Source organism: Zonotrichia leucophrys, chromosome 5 (assembly GCF_028769735.1).
Source record: "Zonotrichia leucophrys gambelii isolate GWCS_2022_RI chromosome 5, RI_Zleu_2.0, whole genome shotgun sequence".
Taxonomy (NCBI): domain Eukaryota; kingdom Metazoa; phylum Chordata; class Aves; order Passeriformes; family Passerellidae; genus Zonotrichia; species Zonotrichia leucophrys.
In genome coordinates, this window is record NC_088175.1 from 55,609,596 (window position 1) to 55,635,171 (window position 25,576).

General features: G+C 46.7%; 2 protein-coding genes across 25 annotated transcripts in view; one reads left to right on the forward strand and one right to left on the reverse strand.

Annotated features, from left to right (window-relative positions):
* The window catches only part of BMAL1 (basic helix-loop-helix ARNT like 1), a 52,561-nt gene extending 36,809 nt beyond the window's left edge, over window positions 1–15,752 (forward strand). For 7 of the 9 annotated variants that reach the window (XM_064715752.1, XM_064715758.1, XM_064715751.1 and 4 more), the window contains 9 exons: window positions 1,429–1,578; window positions 3,486–3,732; window positions 8,695–8,801; window positions 9,142–9,292; window positions 10,317–10,405; window positions 11,179–11,287; window positions 12,914–13,007; window positions 13,635–13,737; window positions 15,089–15,752. In XM_064715752.1, coding sequence (XP_064571822.1) covers window positions 1,429–1,578; window positions 3,486–3,732; window positions 8,695–8,801; window positions 9,142–9,292; window positions 10,317–10,405; window positions 11,179–11,287; window positions 12,914–13,007; window positions 13,635–13,737; window positions 15,089–15,249 — 1,211 coding nt within the window. In that variant the 3' untranslated portion in view covers window positions 15,250–15,752. The remainder of the gene's footprint in view (window positions 1–1,428; window positions 1,579–3,485; window positions 3,733–8,694; window positions 8,802–9,141; window positions 9,293–10,316; window positions 10,406–11,178; window positions 11,288–12,913; window positions 13,008–13,634; window positions 13,738–15,088) is intronic. The other 2 variants (XM_064715754.1, XM_064715756.1) reach the window with 1 other exon arrangement.
* A 293-nt stretch (window positions 15,753–16,045) lies between these two features.
* BTBD10 (BTB domain containing 10) overlaps window positions 16,046–25,576 on the reverse strand; it is a 30,768-nt gene continuing 21,237 nt past the window's right edge. For all 16 annotated transcript variants that reach the window (XM_064715774.1, XM_064715763.1, XM_064715766.1 and 13 more), the window contains 7 exons: window positions 23,958–24,151; window positions 23,002–23,287; window positions 21,284–21,386; window positions 20,462–20,582; window positions 19,316–19,513; window positions 18,635–18,745; window positions 16,046–17,065 (listed from right to left, as the gene is read on the reverse strand). In XM_064715774.1, coding sequence (XP_064571844.1) covers window positions 16,755–17,065; window positions 18,635–18,745; window positions 19,316–19,513; window positions 20,462–20,582; window positions 21,284–21,386; window positions 23,002–23,287; window positions 23,958–24,111 — 1,284 coding nt within the window. In that variant the 5' untranslated portion in view covers window positions 24,112–24,151 and the 3' untranslated portion in view covers window positions 16,046–16,754. The remainder of the gene's footprint in view (window positions 17,066–18,634; window positions 18,746–19,315; window positions 19,514–20,461; window positions 20,583–21,283; window positions 21,387–23,001; window positions 23,288–23,957; window positions 24,152–25,576) is intronic.

The window sequence follows — 25,576 nt, forward strand, 5'->3', positions numbered from 1 at the left end:
GTTAGAAGGGGTTTTATGGCTCAGAGCAAAGGATGAACCCACCCCAAACAAGAAGATGTTTTTGTACCAAGCAGGAAGAGAGCACAGGCAAACAAGGCAGCAAAGTTGCAAGTAGAAAAAAGGTCTCAGAATTTTCCACTGCAAGAAAACTGAATAACAACTGTATTTTTTGCAGTTCCTGTGTGGCTCCCTGCTACCTTTTCTCCTCCATCTCTCCCTGGAGTGTCATTTGGACTCTTCTGCTCCATATGCACACACGTTTTCTGGGAGGGTGTTGTGATAGAAAAGAGTCAGTCTGAAGGGTCAGGAGCCTCCTGAGTGACTGTGTAAGGAATTCTGCTCTGCCTGGGGAAGAGTAATCTCTCTATTTTTAACCAGTTCAGAGAAATTGCAGTGTTTATCACAGGACTTGTGTGGATTTGCCCAATCTCTTGCTGATGTTTACACTCAGAACCCCGTGTTCTCCAGCCTCAGTGCTCTAACAGCAGAAAGCAGAGTCAGAAGTTACAGTGTTGGTATTGTTCCTTAAGGAGCTGGAACAGAGGCAAGACAGAGTTATTGGGAATAAAGTGGATATTTATTGAAGAGCCTTCAAAGGCCACACCCTGGCAGTACCCAGATGGCTCTAAGATGGAAGCAAAGGAGGGCTTGGTCACAAGAGCTCACATTTTTACAAGTTTTGGTCCATTAGCATATTGGAGCTAATTGTCCAACCACAGCTCCAGCCCATGCAGTCCCACCCTGCTTGTTTTTCCTCTCTTCAGTCCACGCTGTTTATGCTCTTGGGCCTGAGATGGGGATTGGCTGTCCTTGGGTGCCCAGCTAGAGAAAGAATTGTTGTGTCTGCCTACTCTGCAAAGAGAGCTTACTATCCCCCTATATGAAACCCAGACCCACACCTTACTATGCCTTGTATGAAACCCACACCTTACCATCCCCTTATATGAAACCCAGACCCACACCTAACTATCCCCTTATATGAAAACCCACACCTTACTATCTCCTTATATGAAAACTCACACCTTACTATCTCCTTATATGAAAACTCACACCTTACCATCCCCTTATATGAAACCCAGACCCACACCTTACTATCCCCTTATATGAAAACCCACATCTTACCATCTCCTTATATGAAAACCCACACCTTACTATCTCCTTATATGAAAACTCACACCTTACTATCTCCTTATATGAAAACTCACACCTTACTACCCCTTATATGAAACCCACACCACAGCAGCACGAAATCGAAAAACATAGCGAAAAAACAAAAAGCTAAAACCCGAGGTATCAGTGTGGCCAGCTGGGCCCTGCACAGTCACACACATCAAAGCCCCAGAAGCAGGAGAGGCAGTGCCCAGAGGGGTGAAGCCCTGTGGGCTGGGTTTGGGGTGCTTCCCTCTGACCCTGCTCCCTCGCTCGCAGCCGGACTCCCGGTCAAGACGGACATCACGCCCGGGCCCTCGCGCCTCTGCTCCGGGGCACGGCGCTCCTTCTTCTGCAGGATGAAGTGCAACAGGCCCTCTGTCAAGGTAGAAGACAAGGATTTCCCTTCAACCTGCTCAAAGAAGAAAGGTAACCATCATGCTTTTGTTGCCAAGGCTGTCGGGACTTTTTTTTTAATGCTGCTCGTTCGCAGTGGTTGAATTTTTTACGTTTGTCGATGTTTCTTATTAACATTCTGAGCTATGTCTTGGTCTGTTACCTCTTCAACCTCCCTCTTGCCCCCCTCCAGTATCTCTTACACACCTGTAGTAGCATTTAGAGCCAAATTCTCCAATCTGATTTGTTGAAACTTTTTCAGGCAATGTGTGCCAGCAGCTCTGGGGGGTTATTGCATCATCTTCAGACATTGGTCAGATCACGTTCACTCTTGACCACCTGGCCAATGTCTCCACTAAAGGGGAGCTGTTCCTTGTTCTCTGCCCAGGGATGTGTAATTCTAAGTTCATCTGTGGGTGTGGTACATTCTGAGTACTGGAAACGTGGCATTTCTACACCTTGTGGCCTTAGCAGTGTTGGTAATATTTTCTCCTCTGCAGGCTATTATTCTAGGCATGTTGGAATATATATTTAGCCCAAATGGGAAGGTTTCTTCTTTGAGTACTGTGAATGATCCATTTGGTGTAGTTAAAGTGAAAAGACAAACAGCAAGAGAACAGAGGCAATTTTGGTGCATCTTTGGCTGTGGCAGCTGCCCCAAGTCCCTGTGAGGTTCAGGCTCAACCTTGGATGCTGCTTTTGTGCTCTCTGCTGAGGGAGCCAGTTTGAGTGGTTGGCATAAGCCTTTTACTATGAAAGTCGTCTTCCTTGGAGTTTTCAGGCCTGCTCAGTGCTGAGGAATGGGAATTCTTTTGGATACAGACTTTTACTGGCCATTGCAAATCTTCATCACCCCTGTGTGCCCCACGTACCCCAGAGAGAGTATGTTCTGCCAAACATGGGTTTTGTAGGAGCCTCAGGTTAATATGAAAGAGGCATCTTATTTATTAAACTACTAATTTCTTCATACATTCCTTTGGGTTATTTGCCTCTTTTGCTGAAATAATAAAATGTGATGCAATTTCTGCTCAAAATTACCAAAAGCAACCTTGGTCTGAACTATGTGATGTTTCAGCATAAACAGTGGTTTTTCCAAGATAAATTGTTTATTGGATTATCTCAGATTAGCTGCATTACAGCAGGAGTGCTGAAAAATCCCTTGGAATCCCAGAGCCATTAAGGTTGGAAAAGGTTTCCAAGATCATTGAGTCCCAGCCTCTGGGCAAACATCCCCCTGTCAGCCAGAGCGTGGCTCCGAGCGCTCTGTCACTTCTGGGACACCTCAGGGATGGGGACTCCAGCACCTCCCTTCCAATGCTGGACAATCCTTTCTGTGGAGCAATTCCTGCTGATGTCCAACCTTTAACTGAATATTACCATGTCAACTAGACCATGGCACCAAGTGCCACATCCTGTTGTTTCATCACCACCTCCAGGGATGGGGACTCCAGCACCTCCCTGGGCAATGCTGGACAATCCTTTCTGTGGAGCAATTCCTGCTGATGTCCAACCTGACCCTGCCCTGATGCAGCTTGAGGCCGTGTCCTCTCATCCTGTCACAGCTGGGAGGAGAGGCCGATCCCCACCCTGCTCTACCCTCCTGTCAGGCACTTCCAGAGAGTGACAAAGTCACACTCAAGTGATTTTGTCACTGGTAAAGTCTCTGACTTTATCTGGCTGATAAAGACTCCAAAGTCACCCCTGAGCCTCCTTTGCTCCAGGCTGAACCCCAGCCCCTCCTTAGTGAAGAGTATCCCAAATTTCCTGCATGACAGACGAGGTGCATTACTAGCAGAATTGAGTTGAAGTTCTCCAAAGCTGTACCCACGACCTAACTGCTTTCTTGGGTTTTGTTGGTTTGTTTTTTTTTTTTTGTTTGTTTGTTTGTTTGCATTTTGTTTCGTTTGTTTTTTTTGTTTTGTTTTCTTTTCTTTTCACAGCAGACCGCAAAAGCTTTTGCACTATTCATAGCACAGGCTACTTAAAAAGCTGGCCTCCCACAAAGATGGGCCTGGACGAAGATAACGAGCCCGATAACGAGGGCTGCAACCTGAGCTGCCTTGTCGCCATCGGGAGGCTCCATCCCCACGTGGTGCCGCAGCCGGCGAACGGCGAGATCCGGGTGAAGCCCACCGAGTACGTGTCCCGGCACGCCATCGACGGCAAGTTCGTCTTTGTAGATCAGAGGTGAGAGCCGCGAGCAGCTGCAGCACCGCCTGTGCCTCAGCGTGCCCTGCAGTGCTGTGTCAGTGTGCCCTGCAGCGCTGCCTGTGCCTCAGTGTGCCCTGCAGCGCTGTGTCAGTGCCAGAGCAGCGTGCCCTGCAGCCCTGCCTGTGCCTCAGCGTGCCCTGCAGTGCTGTGTCAGTGCCATAACCCTGAGCAGCTGCAGCACTGCCTGTGCCTCAGCGTGCCCTGCAGTGCTGTGTCAGTGCCAGAGCAGCGTGCCCTGCAGCACTGCCTGTGCCTCAGTGTGCCCTGCAGCGCTGTGTCAGTGCCAGAGCCCCGAGCAGCTGCAGCACTGCCTCAGTGTGCCCTGCAGCGCTGTGTCAGTGCCAGAGCCCTGAGCAGCTGCAGTGCTGCCTGTGCCTCAGTGTGCCCTGCAGCGCTGTGGCAGTGCCAGAGCCCCGAGCAGCTGCAGCCTGAGCTGCCTCAGCGTGCCCTGCAGCGCTGTGTCAGTACCAGAGCAGCGTGCCCTGCAGCGCTGCCTCAGTGCCGCTGGCAAAAGGAGTGCTGCCCTTTGGAGCTTTATCTCCTGGCTTGGCTTTGGGGTGCAGCTCAGAGCTGTAGCTGTTGTTATAAATGAGAAGCTTGACTATTGGAATATGGATCCCAGTATTACCAGTTAGATTGTGCCTGGGCCAGTCTGACCCTCGCTGCTGAGCCAAAGGCGGCAGCTGTGGTGGATCACCCCAGAGACACCTTTAGCTTGCTGGTGGTTTCAGCTGGGCACTAAACAAGTCCAGGCTTGTTAGGGACTCCGTTTACCTCAGGAGGAAAGCTTCAAGTGATGGCGAAGAGAAAAAAGGAGAGGATTCTGCTGGAGAGTTATATCCAGTGGTTTATTCCATGGTTACAGAGGTCTGAATCTTGGGAAGAGCTCCAACAGAATGGCCAATGCATGGCCTGCTTCACCTTTTAAGCTCAGGGGGAGGGGAGGGGACAGGTGAGCCACCAACCAGGTGGGAGGGGCGGGGTCTCAGGGGACGAATGACAGCTAGACAGGCCAATGACCCCCAGGCCTGAGGGGCATCCTTTGAACTTGACCAACCACACGAGGCCTTGTTGGAATGTTAAGCCTGATTGACAGGACTCACTCAGGGGATGGGTTTTGGCACACCTGGGTAAGGGACCCGGAAGTTTAAAACACACTGCAACACGTGACTAGGCCAATATTCAAACAGCAATCAGTTTATCAATTAATATGGTAAAGCATGAGCAATACAGCGCTGGGTACAGTGGGGGAAGTTTTCCCTCCAACTGCACACCAATAATTGATGGTTACAGGTATTTATAGGGGTACTCATCAGCTTTCTCAGCAGTTTCTATTCCCAATTTTTACATCACAATTCTATACACTACTGTGATTTAGTTTTTCTCAGGATGTATCTCGATAGGAGTATCCCCAGTTGGTGGTGGTCTGGTTTCCAAAAGAAGAAACACGAATCCCATCTGGTGAGATCCAGCTCCCCAGATGTGGGTCAAACCCTTGAATTGCAAGGACTATAAATCTCATAACAGTGATGCCCAGCTTCCCTTGGTCAAAACCATAAATCCTTGATTGATGTTCATCTTCCTTTCTCAAGCTGCTTTTCTCTGTTTTGTTAAGGCCTGAGATAAGCATATTTCCTTTATATATATTCCAAAGCCATAGTTTCAAGGATACAAGCAATATTCTAAAATGATACTTCAAAAGGTTATTATTGCAGAGCTCTTTAAGGATTAGCTACAAGCAAAGAGCAACATCCTTAACACTTTAATTCAAATGCTCCTAAATCAACCAAGGTTAATTGCAAACAAAGAATAGGTTCAAAGGCCTTCTGCCATGCTTTACTTTCGTCAGTTATTATCAGAATTTGCCTTTATAACTGTCCCATGGTTGGTTTCCACACATATCACAATCACAAATACACACATTGCCTGTATGTAGCTGACACGAAATACAGCTTTGTATTTCACATGAATGCCATTGGGAAAAGGAATTGCTGCCCTTTTGAGCTTTTCTTACTGGGTTGGCTTTTGAGATGGAGCTCAGAGCTGTTACTATGCATTAATTCAGTGTGGCTGATGAAATTTTTTTTTTTAAATCCCCCAAACTTCCAAAAATGTGGCAGAATAACGCCAGGATCTTTCCTGCCAATTCATTAGGGGAGTGTGTATTATGTGTGTGTGTAATTTTCAGAAAAAAATGTTTTGAAACTGGACCCTAATCGCTCCCTCTGTTACATGAAACCTCTTGCAAACAGCAGGCAGCTGAGAGGCTGCAGAGCTGGGTTAGGCTTTGCTAGCATGTACACTTACATAACTGTTTACTAGGACACATTCTGCTGGATTAATGCTTCTCTGGGACCTTTTGTGTTTGTGAGAAGGAAAGATTTCATAAGGGTTATCTCCTGGAAATGGTTGTGCCCGTGTGGTATCTGCTTTCAAACATCAATTTATTATCTGAAAGGGTAATTCTTTCCTTTTCCAAAAGAAAGGGATTGAATTTTCTTCAGTAGCAGGTACATATGACCTGAATCTTCCTTGAAAATCACTGGATGGTGGAGGGAAAAGTAGGAGGTGAAGGATGTTGATGGAGAGGTTGTGCTGGGCTGGTTGGAGAGGGCTTGCTTGGTTCCCTTCTTGGTCAGGAGGGACTGAGGCTGCTCCAGCTTCCCTGGGGCTTTGGCTCAGCTGCCCAAGACACAGAAAAGCCCAAACTCCAAACTCTGACAGGATCTGCCTGCTGGAACTGAATTCAGGCAGACCCAGCTGATCTTTGGTGCCCTTGGAGAGGGAGCAGGCATAGTCATGGGAAGGATTCAAGTGCAGAGAATATATATATATATTTAATATTACTTATCTGTTTTTTAGTGGTTGGGTTTGTGGGTTTTGGTTAGGTTGGGTGGTTTGGTTTTTTGTTTTGTTTTTTTTTTTTTGATAGAAGGCTTATGAAAATACCAGTTCCTGAATGCTCAGAGCTGGTGCTCACTCTGGGAGCTGTGGGAGCATTCAGAGCTTTCTCTTGCTCAGAAAATGCCATTCTGTCTTGTTTATAGACCAGTTTTATTTTCAAAAGATCAGGCTTATTCCCCTGATGTGTAGTTTGAAGGCATTTTTAAAATAATGAGACTCAGAAAATATTGACCCATTGGATTTAAGCACATATGCTTTTATTGAATTGCTTTCCAGCTGTTGCTTACAGTCCTTGGGATGTCTGTGCTACTTCAAAGAACTCTTTGAAAGGGAATTTATGTAGAAGAAAGCCTCAGGTGTAGGCCTGAAGCTGACATCCAATGATCCTTGCTTTTCCTGGAGAATATTTAGGCACCTGTAAAAGTTGAAAACAATTTCTTTCCAAGTCAGGTTGTTTTGTTCATATAGACTTACACTGTTCATTTATTATCTGCCCAAGGAACTCAGGAAAGAAACACTTCCTAAACTGCCTGTGACCTTTTCTGTCTTCATGGATTTCATGGTCCCTGGGGAAGCACAGCAATGGATTGGGTTCCAATGAGCTGGGCTGCCTCAGCTGCTTCCCAATTCTCTGTTCCATGGCACTGAGCAGAGTTTCCTATTCAGGACTTCTGATTGGTCTGCAGGCTGCATTTGAGAGTAAAATTAAGTTTATTACCTATGCAGATGTCATCAGGTACAGCTTCAGGATTCAGAGCTGCCTTGTTAAGTGGGAGAAGAGAGCTGAGGAGAAAAGTGAATACAGGCTGGAATTCCAGAAGGACACAAGCAATTTCCTTCCTTGCATAGCAGAGCATGGTCAGATATTGAATGCACCCAGTCTGTTGGTGGCTGGAATTTGGTGCAGATTCTCCTTTCCACAGCCCCTGGTGTGAAAGGAAAAGGCTTGGCAGATTCCCCCTCTGTGTGGGGTGTCCCACCACAGCAGGGCTGTGAAAGCCTTGGTTACTAAAGTTTTTAGAAATATACTGGATTGAGCTTGACTGGGTTCCCAGCTCTTCCATGGCTTGGTTTTGCTGCTTTGTGGTTCTCTTGGAGATTGCTTTGATGGGTTTTCCTTGGAGTTCCAAGTGGCCTGGCACAAGGCTCACCCTGCAGAATCACCTGGAATTCTTGTTTCCTTCTCCAAGGCTGAGGGCATTGATCTCCCTGTCAAGGAGGGCTTGAGGTGTCCTCAACCTGTGCTGAAAAATCTCTTGTGTTTGGGAATGTACAAAAATGCCCCACATTGAAATATATGGATTTGGTGCTTCAGCTTCTTTCCCCCTCTGTTCTTATTCATAATTGTTAATATGTACTAATTTCTGCATTTTATATTGCTTAATTTGGGCTTTTTTGAGATTGCAGATGAGATGTTAATCTACCTGGGTTTGTTCCTTTTTGCCCTTCATGTTTAATTATTGGAATGGTTTGGAATTGTGGCACTTATTTCAGCTTCTGCAAGGAAGCTTCACTTCCCCCTCAGTAATTTTCTTCGAAGAAACAAAGATTTTTTTTTTTCCTAAGAAAATTCTTCTAGAGAATTCTTCTAAGAATTTTCCTCTAAGAAATGTACAAAATGCAAGTCAAGTTTGGTGTGGTGTTGTTCTGGGCCACCCTTGAGTTCTCCACACCTCTTTGTGCACAAAGCTTTGTGTTATCTCGTGGCTGCTGCAAGGCAGCTTTTTTCAGGCTTAAATTCCCAAAATTACAGCAAATCTTCAAAGCTATTTAGAAAGCCTTACATCCCCTCTGGTGATGGTAGGTCAAATGTAATACCTCAGGGCTCTGGGTGTTAGGTACTTTTTTAATTACCTGAGAATTAAAAATAGTGTTCTTAAGGAATTTCTTTTACCTTCTAAGCCAAAAATTCCTTTCCACATTACTTGAGCCTTTCCCAGCCTCGGTGTGAGCTTTAGGAATTTCTGACTAATGCTTCAAATTGAAAAGATTTTTTATTTATTTTTATTTTCTTCCTCTCCCTCCCTTCCCCAGGGCAACAGCCATCCTGGCATACCTACCCCAGGAGCTTCTAGGTACTTCGTGTTATGAATATTTCCATCAAGATGATATAGCACATCTTGCAGAATGTCACAGACAAGGTATGGCTCTTAATAATTCAGGAAAGATGTTTTCTTCAAAATATTGGCACCAGTTGTTGTGTGTTAAGGAAACCAAACACTGGAGAAGATTTGGGTATTGCTGTTTGCAAGTGCTTTAGTGAGAAGCATTGTGCTGTGTGTGCCAAACACTGTGATTGCCTCAGACTGGCATGGATTTGTTGGGAATATTTGAGGTTCAGGATGGGTGAGGGGGGTGAGGCAGGAATAGCATTTTCCTGAGGGATGTGGGGAGGAATTAACTGGGTTTTCCCTGAGAAGGGCTCTGTTTATGTTGTGGTGCCTGCTTGACACTAATGACTTGCTTTCTGCCTGTCTTCAGTTTTGCAGACAAGAGAAAAAATCACAACTAACTGCTACAAGTTTAAAATAAAAGATGGCTCTTTTATTACGTTGCGGAGTCGCTGGTTCAGTTTCATGAACCCTTGGACCAAAGAAGTAGAATACATTGTCTCCACAAACACAGTGGTTTCGTAAGTGCTTTCCCCCAGCAGGTGCCTGGGAGTGCCCATTGCTTTGCCCTTTTCTCATGGCAGATTTGACCTCAATCTGTGCACACCTTCTGTGTGGCAATAGCTGTCTTCTCCAGACAACACCCCAGGGAGTTAAAACAGCCCCAGGTTTAGTTTAAAAATTGCAGTAATTTAATTTCTGGTCATTAAAGCTGCAGAAAATAGAAATACGTTCTTTCTTTGGGAAAAGCTGGGGTTTGGTCTTTGTAGGAACTTAAGGGCGTGCATTTCTTTGCTTTGGCAGGTATTTCCCCCCCTTTTGCTTTCTCTTGGGGTGACTTTTCAGCAGAATAATTCCTGCAGAGGAACTGTGTGGAGAGTTTGGTTTAAGCATAGTTTAAAGAAAGAGGCTATGAAAGTATTTAGCTGAGAAAAATATAGAAGCTTGCTGTGAAGCAGCTTTTTTTAAGTTTGATTTTGTAAATAATTAAGTTTTCAGCTACTTTTTATATAAGCAACAAAATTTTCAGACTGTTTTGTCTTTAACTACTACTAAGAACAAACAGCTAGTCTGAGAACAGATATGAAGGTTTTGAGAACTTTCTATATCATAGTGAGAACACTAATCTTAGTTTCAGTAAACTAACTTCAAGTATTGTAAACAAAAAAAAAGAGCTGAAGTTTTCTCTACAGCCTGTCAAGAGCTCAAATTTTGCAATATGCATGAACTTAATTAACACAGTTATAAAAACTGCCTGATTAATGAGTAAAGTAGAATCAAATGCTAAAAACAACAAAAGTAGTTGCTCCCTCACTTCGACAGAGCTGTGTGCAGAGAGAGGCTGTTGGGCTCTGGCCCTGCACACGTGGAGGTGGAGCAGGGAGGGTTTACCTGCTGTGTATCCATCCCTGGTGTCAGCCCCAGGGCTGGCACTGCTGCAACCCTGCAGCATTCCCTGCTGGAGCCCTGGGCTGCGATCCTGGGAGGGTTTTGTGCCTCTGCAGGGTTTCCTGTGCCTGACTCTGTCCCGCTTGCCCTCCGCAGCACGGCGGGCCTGGAGAGCGGGGACGCGGCGTTCCCGCAGCTGGCGGCGTCCCCACACAGCATGGACAGCGTGCTCCAGCCTGGGGAAGGTAACTCAGCCCCAGCCCTACCTCTCCTGCCTGGGCAGCAGCTCGGCCTCCTGCACTCGGCTGCTGCCCTTCTGCTCTGAGATGGTTCATGTCCTGGGGAAATGGGGTTGGCTTTGGGTCTGAGCCGCGCCTGCTGAGGGGGCCTGTTGGTAAATGTGCATTATCCATTCTGAGGCCTTTCCTGCCCTCTCAGTGGGGGCTTTGCTCTGCTTGGAGTGTAGCAGGCTCTTTGCAGGTGGAGGTGTTCTTTCCAGCCTCCTCCCAAGTGCTGTGCAAGTGTGAAATCACATTACAGAACAGCTCCTAACTGCTCACTCCTCCCTTTTCCCTTCACTTTGACATTCCTGCAGTTACCTGCAGTCATCAGCTCCCTTGGGTTTATCTCCTGCTGAGTGCAGTAAGCCCTGGCAGGTTCTTCACAGAAAGCAGAGAACAAACATGTTTGGAGCAGGGCCTGTTTGGGCACAGGGTCTGACAAGGCCGTGCTGTACCAGCTCTGGACAAGAGGTAGCACCAGATGCTCAATTCTGGAAGGGAACAGCTAAATTCTGAAAGAGTTGAGGTCTGTCCTGTCCCTGCTGGCACAGAGGGACACCTGAGACCCAGCACAGCTCAGTGCAAGCCAGAGCTTGTCATCCATTTGGATGCAGTTGGTGGAACTGTCGATAAATCCTGTTCAGAAGGTCCTGCAGCCACTCAAAGCCTAAGCACAGCTGCCCTGTGGAGAAAGTCTGCAAGCTTTTCTCTGACCTTAACATTTCTGCTGATTGCAGGTGGCCCCAAAAGGACCCATCCCACTGTGCCTGGAATTCCAGGTGGAACAAGAGCTGGGGCAGGTAAAATAGGGAGGATGATTGCTGAAGAAATCATGGAGATTCACAGGTGAGAGAAAATGGTGTGGGGTTGAATTGTTTTATTCCTGCTCTTTAGGAGGAGTTAGACTTCCCTAATTTCCTCTGAAAGAACAATTGATTCAAGGTGAATAAGGAATGATCCAACCTTACTGAGACACTGCAGATTCCTGTTGAGCCTCCCTGAGGCAGTCAGCCCACAGGGAAAGCACAAAGTCACAGCCTCCAGCTCCCTGCTGCAAGAGACTGATTTCTGATTGCACTACTGGCATTTCTTTGTGAGGATGGCCTGTTCACCAGAAACAGGAGATAAAAAGAGCAGCTACCTAGAAACAACTCCATTCCAGACTGCTCTTTCCCAGTGACTTGGGGCTGTGAGTGGCACAACCTCCAAATGCCAGAGCTGTTGACTGTGTGCCAGAGCAGCAGTGTTTGTTTTGTGCAGTCCATTTGCTCAGATGCTTTTGGGGCTGTCAGATGTGCACGATGAGCTTTGCAGTTCCCCTGCAGCCCTTGGGGCAAGGACACAGTGCTGGGGCCCTCCCAGGGTCTCTGAGGGGCTCTGGGGATCCACAGCTGCTTCTGGTGTTCTCAGCTCTGTGAGCAGCTGCTTTCAGGGGGTACCACTGCATTTCTGTTGGCTAAAATTCCCTGTTCCTCACTGATTTCCTCTTGGGAGCTGTTTGCTTTCCTCTGAAAGGGTCTCCCCCAGCAGGTGTTCAGTGGTAGCAGTGTAAGCAGGCTGAGCTGCAGTCCAGACACACATTCAGTCTGTTTCCCATGGTTTTGTTCCTGCTGCAGGCAGAGCTCCCTCTGTGCTCACCTCAGGCAGCTGCAGACCTCTCCCTAAGGCTGCATTCCTCTCTGTAGGAACAGGAAAAGGAAAAGAAGGAAAACATGGCTGAATCATTACTTTGAAGCTTTAAAACCATCCCTTTTAGTAGCTGTAAAACATTTAATTAGCCCAAGTGAGTGTAGTAGTGCAGTTACCACCCATGTTTGCGTTTCAGCTCGGACCCTGGGTTAGTTCCAGTCCTTTTTCAGCAGCTGTTACTATTTTCCAAAGCTGCCTTCTGTTCAGCTTTCCCAGGGGAACTCTGCCAAGGAGAAGAATCCCATTTCCATTGCTTTTCTCTGTAACCGCCCCTCCTCCCTTTAGTCTGGAGATTTGTTGGTGCTGCAGTCAATACATTATTCATTATTAATGATGTTTGGTCAGGCTATGGAAAATGGGAGTGAACAATGTGGCTTTGAGCAGTTACAAACAATCCTGTGTCCAATGGACTTCTGGAGCAGGAGCTCACTGGAGGAGTCTGGGTTACTGTGACTGAGGAGCTGGAACTCTCAGCTGCTGGAAACTGAAGTGAAATACTCAAAGATGAGGCTTTCCTTAGCAGCCAGGACCTTTTCCTTCTGACTTTGTTAAAAAAACAGGCAGGAGGTAAAGCTTGCAGATCAGGCAAGGCTGGATTTACACAGGACTGTTGGTCTGGCTGCAGATAACAGCATTGCTGCTCCTGCTGGCGTGAGGAACACAAAAAAGGGAGATGACAAAAATGAAGCTCAAGCTTTTAGCACCTGATACTGAAGTCAGTATTTAAAACTCCAAGTCTTTGAGTAGCTTGTAAGTGCATGCCCTGTTTTATGGATGTTTTAGGATAAGAGGATCATCCCCTTCCAGCTGTGGCTCAAGTCCCCTGAACATCACCAGCACGCCCCCACCCGACACATCCTCGCCAGGAGGGAAGAAGGTAAGAGTGAGGAGGGAAGGAGGAAAGAGTGAGGAGGGAAGGAGGAAAGAGTGAGGAGGGAAGGAGGAAAGAGAGGGAAGAAGGTAAGAGTGAGGAGGGAAGGAGGAAAGAGTGAGGAGGGAAGGAGGAGATCCTTATGCACCACTTCAGACTTAACCTTTTTTTTCTCAGAAATGATGACTTGCTTGTAAGAATTGCTTGTGCTGGAACAGACAGTAAATATTTCTGTCTATTCCCAGCTCTCTTTGTTCTTGAAATAAAGCTCCAGGTTGGAACAGAGTTACAATTCTGGTAATAGTTATTCTTCTTGTGCCCTACAGTATTCAGCATGCCCACAGAACAGGGGCTGCTGGCATGGCATAAAGGAAAATGCAGGTGGAGGGTTGGGCGTTTTCAGCACCCCCCTGATATTTCTCCTTGTTTGTTTTAAACCACAGGGTTATTTTGGGAAGTCCATCTACCCTATATTAAAAATTCCAGTATAGGACAACTTGATTTGGTTAGCTACGTATAGCTTGTAATACTTGTATATTTTGGATTCTGTTGTTTGAAATTTTTTTTAAATCACTGTTTAAGACTTAATGCTCCATTTCATGCTGCTTTAGAGCTTGTGTTTTGTCTTTCAAGATCTTGAATGGTGGCACTCCAGACATTTCTTCAGCTGGGCTGCTGTCTGGGCAAATTCAGGATAATTCTGGGTACCCGTATTCCGACAACTCCTCTATCCTGGGTAAGTGGAGTCACACATGAGCACCCCCAGTGCCAGCTGACCACACTTGCACACTGGTTGCCTTTAGCAGTAACTTGCTTTTACCAGCTGAGGCACAAAGCCCACAGCCAAGCACTCTGTGCCCCAGGAGGCTCCTGGCAGCCTGTTCTATAAAGTTCCTTCATGGAATGTCCTTGGGCAGCGCTGGGAAGCCTCTTTCCCTGAGTCAGTGGGAAGTATTTCAGATGCTGCTGCAGTGCTGTGGGTGCCCTCTGGCACTCAGGCTGTCCCTGAGCTGTGGTGGCCCTGGCTGGGGAGTGACCCAGCTACCAGGGGTGCCTGCAGGGCCCTGGCTGTGCCCCAGAGCAGCAGAGCAGGCCCAGGGCCCTGGCTGTGCCCCAGAGCAGCAGAGCAGGCCCAGGGCCCTGGCTGTGCCCCAGAGCAGCAGTGCAGGCCCCAAGGCCCTGGCTGTGCCCCAGAGCAGCAGAGCAGGCCCAGGGCCCTGGCTGTGCCCCAGAGCAGCCCCAAAGCCCTGGTTGTGCCCCAGAGGTGCAGAGCAGGCCCCAGGGCCCCGGCTATGCCCTAGAGCAGCAGTGCAGGCCCCAAAGCCCTGGCCCCAAAGCCCTGGTTGTGCCCCAGGGGAGAAGAACAGGCCCCAAGGCCCCGGCTGTGCCCCAGAGGAGCAGAGCAGGCAGGGGAGCAGCCCCAGGGCCCCGGCTGTGCCCCAGAGGAGCAGTGCAGCCCCAGGGCTCTGGTTGTGCCCCAGAGGAGCAGAGCAGGCAGGGGAGCAGCCCCAGGGCCCCGGCTGTGCCCCAGAGGAGCAGTGCAGGCAGGGGAGCAGAGCAGGCCCCAGGGCCCTGGCTGTGCCTCAGAGGAGCAGTACAGGCCCCAAAGCCCTGGCCCCAGGGCCCTGGCTGTGCCTCAGAGGAGCAGTACAGGGATGGGAGCAGAGCAGGCCCCAAAGCCCCGGCTGTGCCCCAGAGCAGCAGAGCAGCCCCAAGACCTGGCTGTGCCCCAGAGGAACAGAGCAGGCCCCAAGGCCCTGGCTGTGCCCCAGAGCAGCAGAGCAGCCCCAAGACCTGGCTGTGCCCCAGAGGAACAGAGCAGGCCCCAAGGCCCTGGCTGTGCCCCAGAGCAGCAGAGCAGCCCCAAGACCTGGCTGTGCCCCAGAGGAGCAGAGCAGCCCCAAAGCCCCGGCTGTGCCCCAGAGGAGCAGAGCAGCCCCAAAGCCCCGGCTGTGCCCCAGAGCAGCCCCAAGGCCCTGGCTGTGCCCCAGAGCAGCAGAGCAGCCCCAAGGCCCCGGCTGTGCCCCAGAGGAACGGAGCAGGCAGGGGAGCAGCCCCTGAGGCGCTGCCACGCTGTGTCCCTGCAGGGGAGAACTCCCACATCGGCATGGACATGATCGACACGGAGCAGGGCTCCAGCAGCCCCAGCAACGACGAGGCGGCCATGGCGGTCATCATGAGCCTGCTGGAGGCCGACGCGGGGCTCGGCGGCCCCGTGGACTTCAGCGACCTGCCCTGGCCCCTGTGAGGAGCCACAGCCAAGTGCATTTACTGCTGGGGCTCTGCGGAACCCGTGGGACTGAGAGGCTTTTATGTGGGAACTTCATAAAAGCTGCGTCAGAATGCAACTCATCCTACCATGTGTAACTTCAGACAAAGTGGAATAACCTGCTACAGTGTTCTGTGTTGATTTGGTTAGCTGTGTATAGCTTGCAATACTTGTATATTTTGGATTCTGTCGTTTGAAATTTTTTTTAAATCACTGTGCGACTCACTGGCATCAGTGGTAGCTTTTATATGCAAATGACCATTTCAGATGTATGGTGTGTTTTTACACTGCAAAACAGTCCCCATGTGGATATTTCTTATACTAATTGTACCATAAAGCCGTTTATTCTTTCTTGTAAGAATCCTTTACTATAAATATTGTTAAAGTGTAATGTATTAGACAGTTAAATATTTTTAAAATAAATGTTTCCCTTGTTCTAAGATGGAGCATTTACTTTGATAAATAAATTTGATAAAACCCTGCTGAAGGTGCATGCTAGAAGCACTTGGTATTTATCATTTCTTTAGCCTTGGGAGAAAAGGGAGGAAAGCCAGTGCCTTACCTACACTTACATGCCTTTGTCATTACAATATTCCCAGAGAAGCTATTGTTACTTACTCCTAGATCCATGTTGATCCTGAGGAAAGCACAACAGGCAGCTGTGTTGAAATGGGCTGATTATCTTTAAGAAACACTTGTTTTTCGCTTAAACATCCTTCCCCCGAGGAAAGAAAAGCAACTACTTGCAAAATTCATCATTCACAGATAATTCAAGCCCATTAAAATAATGGAAACTTTATTTGCATGAAAAACTTGTTTACAATCATTAATAAATGAAGAATGAACCATTTGCATTTTCCTATTTCATGACACTTATGAAAAATGTATTAAATAAATATTTGTGAACAGCTTAAGGTAAGGCAAAATTTAAGATAAAGCCCCTGTCCGTTGTTCACAATTTTTGAACATGGCTCACGCTGCAAACAAGTGAAAAAATTCACTAAAGAACTTGAACAAGATGTTACATGGGTCATTGAATCACGTCCTCAATCCAAAAACCCAAGAGTAAGTAGTTTTGTGCTCAACCATATACAATAACTTCAAAAGGGTCAATCTATTCGGAGCAAAACTATGTACAGTTAATACCTTTGATAGAAGCACTTTGTTAGTATTGTGCAATACATTTATAAAAAATGGCTTCAAATTCCACTTCTCAACCATTTGTAAAGTGCTACTATCAATTCCCACTCTGCCTCCTAAGGCCGTGCCACGGCGGGGCCGTGGAGCGGGGCCAGGCCAGCTCGGGGTCACCAAGGTCACAAACCCAGGGGAAACACAGACACGAAGGTCACCGCCCCAGCGCCGGCTCCGGGGCCGTGCCAGGGCCCCGCTGCCGTACCCTAGGCACGGGACACGATGGAAAGCTGGCGGTGCAGCGCGGGGTGGGCTGTGGTCGCTGTGCAGCATGCGGGCGGGCGGCGCGCTCACAGCGGCGGGGGCGGGCCCTCGGGCTCGGGCTCGCTGCCGCCGGGCGCCGGGTGCATGGGCAGGATGTCCAGCTCGTCCACCTGCGGCGTGGGGTGCATCACCACCAGCTGGTCCTGCGGGATGTCCGCTGCCGCCGCCGCCAGGTTGGTGATGGATTTGCTCTTCACGCACTGGAAGTCAACGTGCCGGCTCTTGCCCTCCTCCTTCTCCCAGGACATGCGGATGAACGGCCTCTGCACGTAGTTGTAGATCACCTCCGGCCGCCCGCCCGGCCGCTTCTTCACCTTCTCCTTGTACGTGGGGTAACCTGGCAAAGGCAGAGCACAGCAATGTCAGTACTGACTGCACAGAGCACAGCAATGTCAGTGCTGGCTGCACAGAGCACAGCAATGTCAGTGCTGGCTGTGCAGAGCACAGTAATGTCAGCACTGGCTGTACAGAGCACAGCAATGTCAGTGCTGGCTGTACAGAGCAATGTCATGCTGCTGAAGCACAGAATGTCATGTGGCTAAGGCACATCAGCAGGTGTACAGAGCACAGCAATCATGCGCTGAAGAGCACAGCAACATGCTGCTGCACAGAGCACAGTAATGTCAGTGCTGGCTGTACAGAGCACAGCAACATCAGCACTGGCTGTAAGAGCACAGCAACATCAGCACTGAGAGTACAGAGCACAGCAACATCAGCACTGACTGCACAGAGCACAGCAATGTCAGTGCTGGCTGCACAGAGCACAGCAACATCAGCACTGACTGCACAGAGCACAGCAATGTCAGTACTGACTGTACAGAGCACAGCAACATCAGCCCTGACTGTACAGAGCACAGCAACATCAGCCCTGAGTGCACAGAGCACAGCCCATCAGCACAGCCCTACAGAGCCCAGCCTTACAGAGCACAGCCCTACAGAGCCCAGCCCTACAGAGCCCAGCCCCTCAGCCCTGCTGGGACACTGCCATTGCAGATGGCTGTGCTGTGTTCGAGTCACCTCTCCCTGTGCCCCAACAGCAATGTCCATTTTGCACATTCCTGCAGGGCACCAGCATCACAGCTTGGTGCCACAGCTGTTCCTTGTCAAACCAAGCAATGCCAGCAGAAATAATCTGCTATTAGCCAGCATTACGGGCAGGGCCAGCTCTTGTTTAGCTGAAAGGCTCCCACCTTGTTCAGCTGAAATTAGTTATTTTAGGGCTCACCAGTTAAAAGCATTTGCTTTTTCTTGGCACATTACAAATGTAACTATGACAACTTGGTGAGTGAATGATAGAAATCCTGCTAATTATAAAGGCTGGATTCTAAAATATCTGGGTCAACAATCAAAAGAAAAACGTAATGCAAAGAAACCCAGTTCTTACATTCACGATAAAAATCAGATTACTCAGTCAGATATTACAGAGCAGCCTCCTAACATACATGATGTTTATTTCAGATCAGTATTTCTTTGCACTTCACTGATCCACTGGATAGTTTTGCACTTCCTGAAAGAAAATGTCTGCCTGCCACTTTAACACGACATTTTTCATTTCACACTCTGGAAAGGACACAGCCCAAGAACACAATATCCAGAGCTGTACAAATGCCTTGTTACTTGAGACAAAGCACAGAGAAGATTTTGTGTGCAAACTGAAGGGCAAAGGGCATGAGATGCAAGTCATGAAGGCAGCAGAAGCACCCAAGCTGTCGACACCACTCTGGGGCCCACAGTCAGGGTTTCCAGCTGGGTACCATTCCCCTCTGGCCACTGTCACCCAGCCTCAGCAGGAAACACAACACTGAGCCCTTGCTTTTCCAGGCACAGAGAAAGGCACAGAGCAGAGAAGGGCAGCAGACCCTGAAGGCCACAGAGGGAGGGAGAGCACAAGCAATGCTTCCCTTACCTTCGATGCCCAGTCGGATCTTCTTGAGCCCCCTTTCCTTCAGAACCGATTTGGCCACGTCTCTGTTTTCAATGTACTTGAAGAATCTGTACAACTTTGTGCTGTAAATAACTAAAAATACATTTTAATGAGAAAAAAATTAACCTTCTAGCCTTAAAACATAAACTTTTATCTTTTCCACTGCTTTGCTTTACTGCAGTATTTTTATTTCGGAGGAGGGGAAGAAATTCAAGAGCTCCAGAGGAAAAACAGCTGAAGATACTGGGGAATGGGCTGGGTGCACATCCTGCAAGGAAGTACAGCCCATTTACAGGTGCTTAAACTCATCATCCACACAACTGTTCTTCTCCAAAAATAGTAACATTTGGTTTTTTCCTCAAAAAAAACTCTAGTTGCTCTTCCACAGTAAACATGACCCCGACCCATTTCCCACCTCAAGCTCTTTCTAAAGAAGTATTTTCTTCCTCCTCACTGGCTAACAATACCTTAATAATAAAAATTAGCTTCTCTTTTTAATTACACTTGAACAGAACAAGCATAATATGCTTCTGTGAAACAAAATATTAAGCAGAACTACTCAAACGAAGAGGTTTATTTCTGTACAACAACTTTAAATCAGCACATTCACTGCTGCCCCTACCATGGCATGGCTTGGTGGGAACAATGGGAAAATAAACTTACTTTGTGAATACTCCTCTCCCATTTGGGGGGGATACTCTTCATCCCAGTCAACAACATCATCATCTGTCAGCACAACAATGTGGCACTCCCTCTCCCCACTCTGGGCACTGGCCACCATCAATGGCAGGATCATTTCTTCCAGGTAAAACTCAAATTGCTTGCGAGCACCATCGTTTGATAGTTCATGCATGAGAGCACCTAGAAGAAAATTTTAAGCACAGGCACATTTGAGAGCTTGGTATTGAGATGAAGGCAGCAATAAGAAAGAGTAGATCTGTTTATCTTGTAGTATTTCTGCAGACAGGTGTAAGGACACTTAGTCTATGAGCTTATGTAGGTTCAGACTTGTTTGAATATTTACCAGCCTGTCCTGCAGATATTAACACACTGTTGGGCACTTTGAGACCCCCTGTGCATTTCACTACTGCTAAATATTTGGTAATTGTGCAAGGCTGCTCTTGGTTTTGCAAAAGCAAAATTATTTAAGCTGGGAGAGCAGAGCACACAACCCACGCTTCATAAGCAGCAGCTTAAGGCCAAAGCTTCTCAAAGCCCCCAGGGCAGGAGCTGCTAAATCCCTGCAAGGACACAGAGCTCGGGCATGGGGTGGCCCTGAGGGAAGGCCCTGGGTGCATTCCCAGCAGGAATGCCACAGGCTGGCCCTGCACTGCACACACAGCAAGCAGAGGCACAGGCTGTGCTCAGGGCTGAGGCAGCTGCAGAGAACAGCACGTGCTGGGAATCCTGGAGCAGCCCCTCCACAGCAAAGCTGTGCCACTGCCACCAGGGAGACAGCCCCATTCTCCTCAGCAAGGAGCTGCAAAATGATCCTCCCTGTCCTCTGCAAAAAAAGGTACCACTCAGTGGCACTGTATCTGCACTGCAAATGCAATCACAGAGCTAAGATTCCACAGGGTGACCACGGCACAGAATCAGATGCTGAGATATCAGACATTATTTTTCAAAGAACATAAATCCATTGGTTTTAAGGCTTTATTACATAAGAGATAAAAAGGGATGGATTTTATTCATGTACTGCCAGCCATCTTCCTTATCTCAAATAGAGGACGTGATTTAGAATTAACACACACACACACTTAAGTCAATTTGTATAACTGAAATTATTGTAATAAACTCTGTACTTACTCAGATCTCTGCATTTGATAGTACTGTACTCAAAGGAGATACAGAGATAGTCACATGCTTCCCTCAGCTCAGGAATAGAAATCCCATCAGGACAGCGAATCACCCCAGTCTTGTAGTAATCCTGCAGGAGGCACCAAGAAAAAGCACAATGCACAACATCCACCAAGGGAAACATTGCATCATTTCATTCATGCTCCTTCTCCACACAGAAAGCCCACAAAATGTAGGATAGCAACAAATGTTAAACTTTGTGAATCTTCCTGTCCTCAAATTTATCAGGTTTCAGAGCTGCATTCAGAGCAGTGAGTTCTGGTTAAAAATGTTATTGAAGTGACAACAATTAATACTGATAATTTTGCTGTCTTTTATCTGTACTTCACTGAGCTCTTCCCGTTCCAAGGCTGCTGACAAAGCAGCCCAGCAGCTCTGCTTCCTTGTGTGGATATTAAATAAGGGGCCATTTCCATCTCAGCCTGAAGTTTGACTCCTGTTAGCTGCCTGAAGCTCACTTCCAGTATTCTGTTTCACCTAACTTCAGCTCTAGAAGGGCAGAAAATACTTGAATTTGGTGAACTACATGCATAGGAAAAGGTGAACTGTAACTTTGGGTTTCTTCCATGAGTACTTTCTCTCTCCCTGACTGTCACATGTCCGTGTCTAAGAAAAGGGGGTTCATAGCAATCATCTTCTCCCCTCTACTAAACAATATAAAGAGCAGTATCTATGCCATCCACAACATCTAGATATGCAAGGTGGGTTAAACCAAGAGGTTTTACTTCTTATCAGTGCTTGTCCTAACAGTATTTGCCCCTAAAAGCTCACCAGAATAGCACGAAACACAGTAGAACCAATTCCTTCAGCAACTTCATACTCTCCTTTTTCATTGGGCCGTGTAAAGTTGTGTTCTCTGCCTGATCCAAACATCCTGCTCAAGAATGAAAGTAATTTGGGTTAGAATTCCTCACTATGGTTTCTTGTTTGTGAATAAGAAAAATAAAATGCAAGAAATTGTACAGAAACTGCAGGGAAAAGCAGTGCACTGTGTTCAGTTGGGTTATGGTTTCACCTCATGATCTGACGTGCCTTTCCTGACCACTCTACAAGAAATAATATTTAGAAAATCACAGTCTAACAGGATCCAGGCTTCAGGCAAACAGTACATTCTTATTATAGCTACTTTTACCTCCCAAGCTGCTCCTGCTTACTGTCCTGCAGACTGGCATTGAGGGAAAGTGGGTTTATAAATACCCTGAGTGTTAGAGCACTATTTCTGTATCTTTATTAACCTACTTTTCAATTAGCAAAAGATAAAATAAGCTTGTTCCTTGAACCAATCCCAAAGGGAGAATAACTCAGCATCACACATGCACAAAAAATCCAGTGCATTAGGCAGCACTTCTTACTCTGAGGCTGGCCATGGAAAAGGAAACTCTTTCATTGCTTCTTTTGAGCTGATACACTTCCAGTCTGTCTGGATATTTATATGTATGCATGTATTGTATAATATACAAGTGCTTTAAATCAATTATTTAATTCTGTTGATTCTTACTTCCATTTATTCCTTTTGACAGTTTAGACAGAGAAGCATTTCTTGCTTTCTCTGTGACTCAGCCAACTTTTCACAAAACAGGGATCCAAGGTACTATTTATCCCACATTGCAGTGATTTAAACAGAGCAAAAATTGTGTAATCACATTTATTACCTGTAATGTGGCAAGGAGATTTATATACATGTATTTTAAATATGATTATATCCTTGTGTGCTGAGAAAAAGCTGTATTTTAATGAAAAAGCCAAATCCAAAGTGACACAGAAAAACCCTTCTTTTCTTTCTTGAAGCAAGATTTTAAGTGGTGCCCTCTGCACTTGGACAAGGCAAAACCAACCAGAATTTGAGCCAGTCAAGTGTTGAATCTTTTCCCACCAAGCAAACATGTTAAATATGTTGCTCATTATAGTTTCTACACAAAACATTACACACATATTGCAGACTTGCATTCAAGTGTTGATCATTTTGAGTATTCAGCCTCTCTGCTGAGTGGCTCAGGGCTGTTACACTGATTATTTGACATTTCAGAAGATAAATGGGCTGAGCTTGAACATTGTCAGGGTAGGCCCACTAAGCAAAATAAATTCCTTCAAGATTTTCCTCCTTGCTGTTTTGAAAGAGACTGTCTACACTTACTATGCCACCTTGTTTTATGAAGCACCCACCTAGCTTGAAAAATGAGGAAGAGTGAGGCAGACTGGACATAGAAGCAATGCCCAGGAAGACAGAAAGAAATGGGAGCATCACGAAATGCTGATTTATTTATCAGCTATCATCTCTAGGTAATAAACATCTCTTGGCTTTCCTGCCAAAACCAGAGAACTTGCATTCAATTTTTTACTTAAAGACATTTGTAAACTGGTAATATTTGACATTAGCAAGATCAGCTGCAGCAATATGAGTCCAACAGCTATTCCAACAGTTTAAATATCCAGCTCTCTATAACAGCTGGGGGCTAAGGAAAAAAACCAAACCCAAGAGAGATACAAACCTGCCCAACATTGTGTTAGGTTGTGCAGTGAAGATGGAAGGATCTACAACAAATCTGGTGTTGTCCACGATGAGCGTGACTCGCTCGGACGTTCTGACATTGCGGGCTCCCTCTTTGCCGTACTCGTACACAAACACCATCTCCCCAGCAGCCTTGCAGCTGCCATCTGAGCTGGACTGGCTGCTGTTCCTGCTGCTGGTGCCCATGCTGACAACAGAGCCATTGGGGGACGTCTTCTGGGGCCGGGGGCTGCTGGGCCGGGAGGAGCTGTGATCCTTCTCGCGATCTTCGGTGGAGACCAGGGCAAGGAGGAAAAACAGGAAATGAAATTAGAGATTTACAGGAGTCCTGTGTAGCTTGTGTCCTTCTGGGCACAAAACACACCCATTTCAGAAGTTAAGTACAAATTATTTTGGGTAAATCTATTCTGGTTAAAGAAACCTTCAAAAATAACTGCCCATTTATGAGATTCCAAAGTCTGCATCACCTAGACATCAAACCCACCTCTCCCTCCCCAGAAATCTTTACAAAGAAAATTTACTACTCTAGTACTGAAAAAGGAACTCAACATGACACAGAAGCTATTGCATCACAGTTGGTGCTACAGCTCAAAGAAACAAACCATATTTTGTCACTTGAAAAAATCCCTATTTCCTCTATTTCCAAATACCTAGACCCTACAGAGTAAAGGGGATGTTTTCAGTCAATTATCTATAAAAATTAGATTGTTCTTGTGATTTGAACTAAATGAGAGCATCATGTAGGAATACACACAGCAGACTGCAAAAAATGTTACAGCCTATCAAAGAAATCAAAGAATGGTATTGCCAGCTCAGGGCACATGTAAGAAATGTGTATGTTGTGCCATCACCAGATAACACTTTTTATTGTATTCCTTTAACAAAAGAGTACAAATGTGGAGCACTGTAGTCCTGCAATGGGAGAGCTGCACACACCAGAGTGACACTGCCTTGTGGGTGAGGTGACATTCCTGATGCACGGGGTGAGCTGGGACTCTGCCCTCTCGTGGGAGGAGTCGCGGGATCTGTCGCTGGAGCGCCGCCTGTCCCTGGATCTCTCGTGGCCCCCGGCGGCGCCGTGCAGGCTCATCTTGCTGCACTCCAGCCCTTTGGCTACACGGGATGAGGTGCTGGAAGCACAAACAAGGCACAACTTCAGCATTGCAAAGCTGCACAGACATGACACAGATAGATTTTCAAGGCATTCACAGTCCATGGAGATGTTTCCAAGGTTAGGATAATCCAGCTCCATTTTCTTTGTTGCACTCGTGTTTGTATTTACAGTTGTTGGAACCTTGAATGGGCAGCAGGAATTACCTGTTTGCTGCTGTGTGATTTACAGAGACAGCAGCTGCTCAGCTGAGCCTGCCTGTGAAGATACATTCACACAAATCTCTTTCAGAATGGGTAGGTCTAATACAAATGAGCACTTTATTTTGATTCCTACTGTTAAATTGAATGTTCTCATCAAATAATGAAATTAGAAGTTAGGATTTTTTTTTCCCAATGCAAGCTATTTTGGCAAAACCTGCTCAGGCCACAGGCTGAATTTACACTTCTGCAACCTGCCCTTTGCAAAGGCAGTCAGTCTTAAATGAGGGGGACACATCAAGACACACCAGACAAGAGTTTGCTTCTGCACATTGTTTTAAATTTTCACTTATTCTTAAAAAGAACAATAGTAAGCCATACAACCCAGACATGAACTGTACTATCAAAGCCACAACCTACCAGCCTGTCAGTAAAAAGTAGGATATTTGTTCCAAACCAGCAAATTTAATATCATAGTTTAAGATGTTTTAGACTGTGATTAATTTACATTACTCAATTCAAGATATCAATTACATTTTGCAATTATTAAACCAACTAACAAAACTAATCAGTTTTGAGATCCCACAACTTGGGAAAATTCCCAAGGAATTTTCCTACTCATCCGAACCCAACCCCTATTCAGCAACCTAATGGAGGACAAAAACTATCTAAAAATTAAAAATCAACGTGCAACAGCTATTGTTGAATTTACTAAAAATCCTTTTGTTTTCTATTTATACTCTTTAAAAGAGACAAATGTATGTGTGGACAGCACAGACATGTCTGTGTCCTTGCATCCCAGCAGAATTCCTAGAGCAGATCTTTGCTGTTTACCTTTCCAGTGTGGGCACGACAACACTCTTTATTTCTGGGTTTAACTGCAGAAATTGCCAAAGGCTCAGGCAGTGGATAACCCAGACAGACACCTGCCCAGCTACAAGGTCTGCCAGACAAAGCAGATTTCCCAGAGGAACCTCAATGCCCCACTTGCTTGCAGCCTGCAGATGCCATAACTCCTGAAGAGACCTGAAATGATGCCTGCAGGGATGCTGCAGGAGAACACAGAGCTGAGAATGAATGATGGCCTGCCTGCCTGAGACAAGCACAACCAACAGAAAAGCATTCGCTGGACAAGCACACTGAGCAGCGTCCTCTTTTTAGCTTGCTTAGAAGTAATGATAAAAAAATCATCAAGGCTTCCTACTAACATGAGATGTTGCAGTTTCAGGTTTCAGAGATTGGTA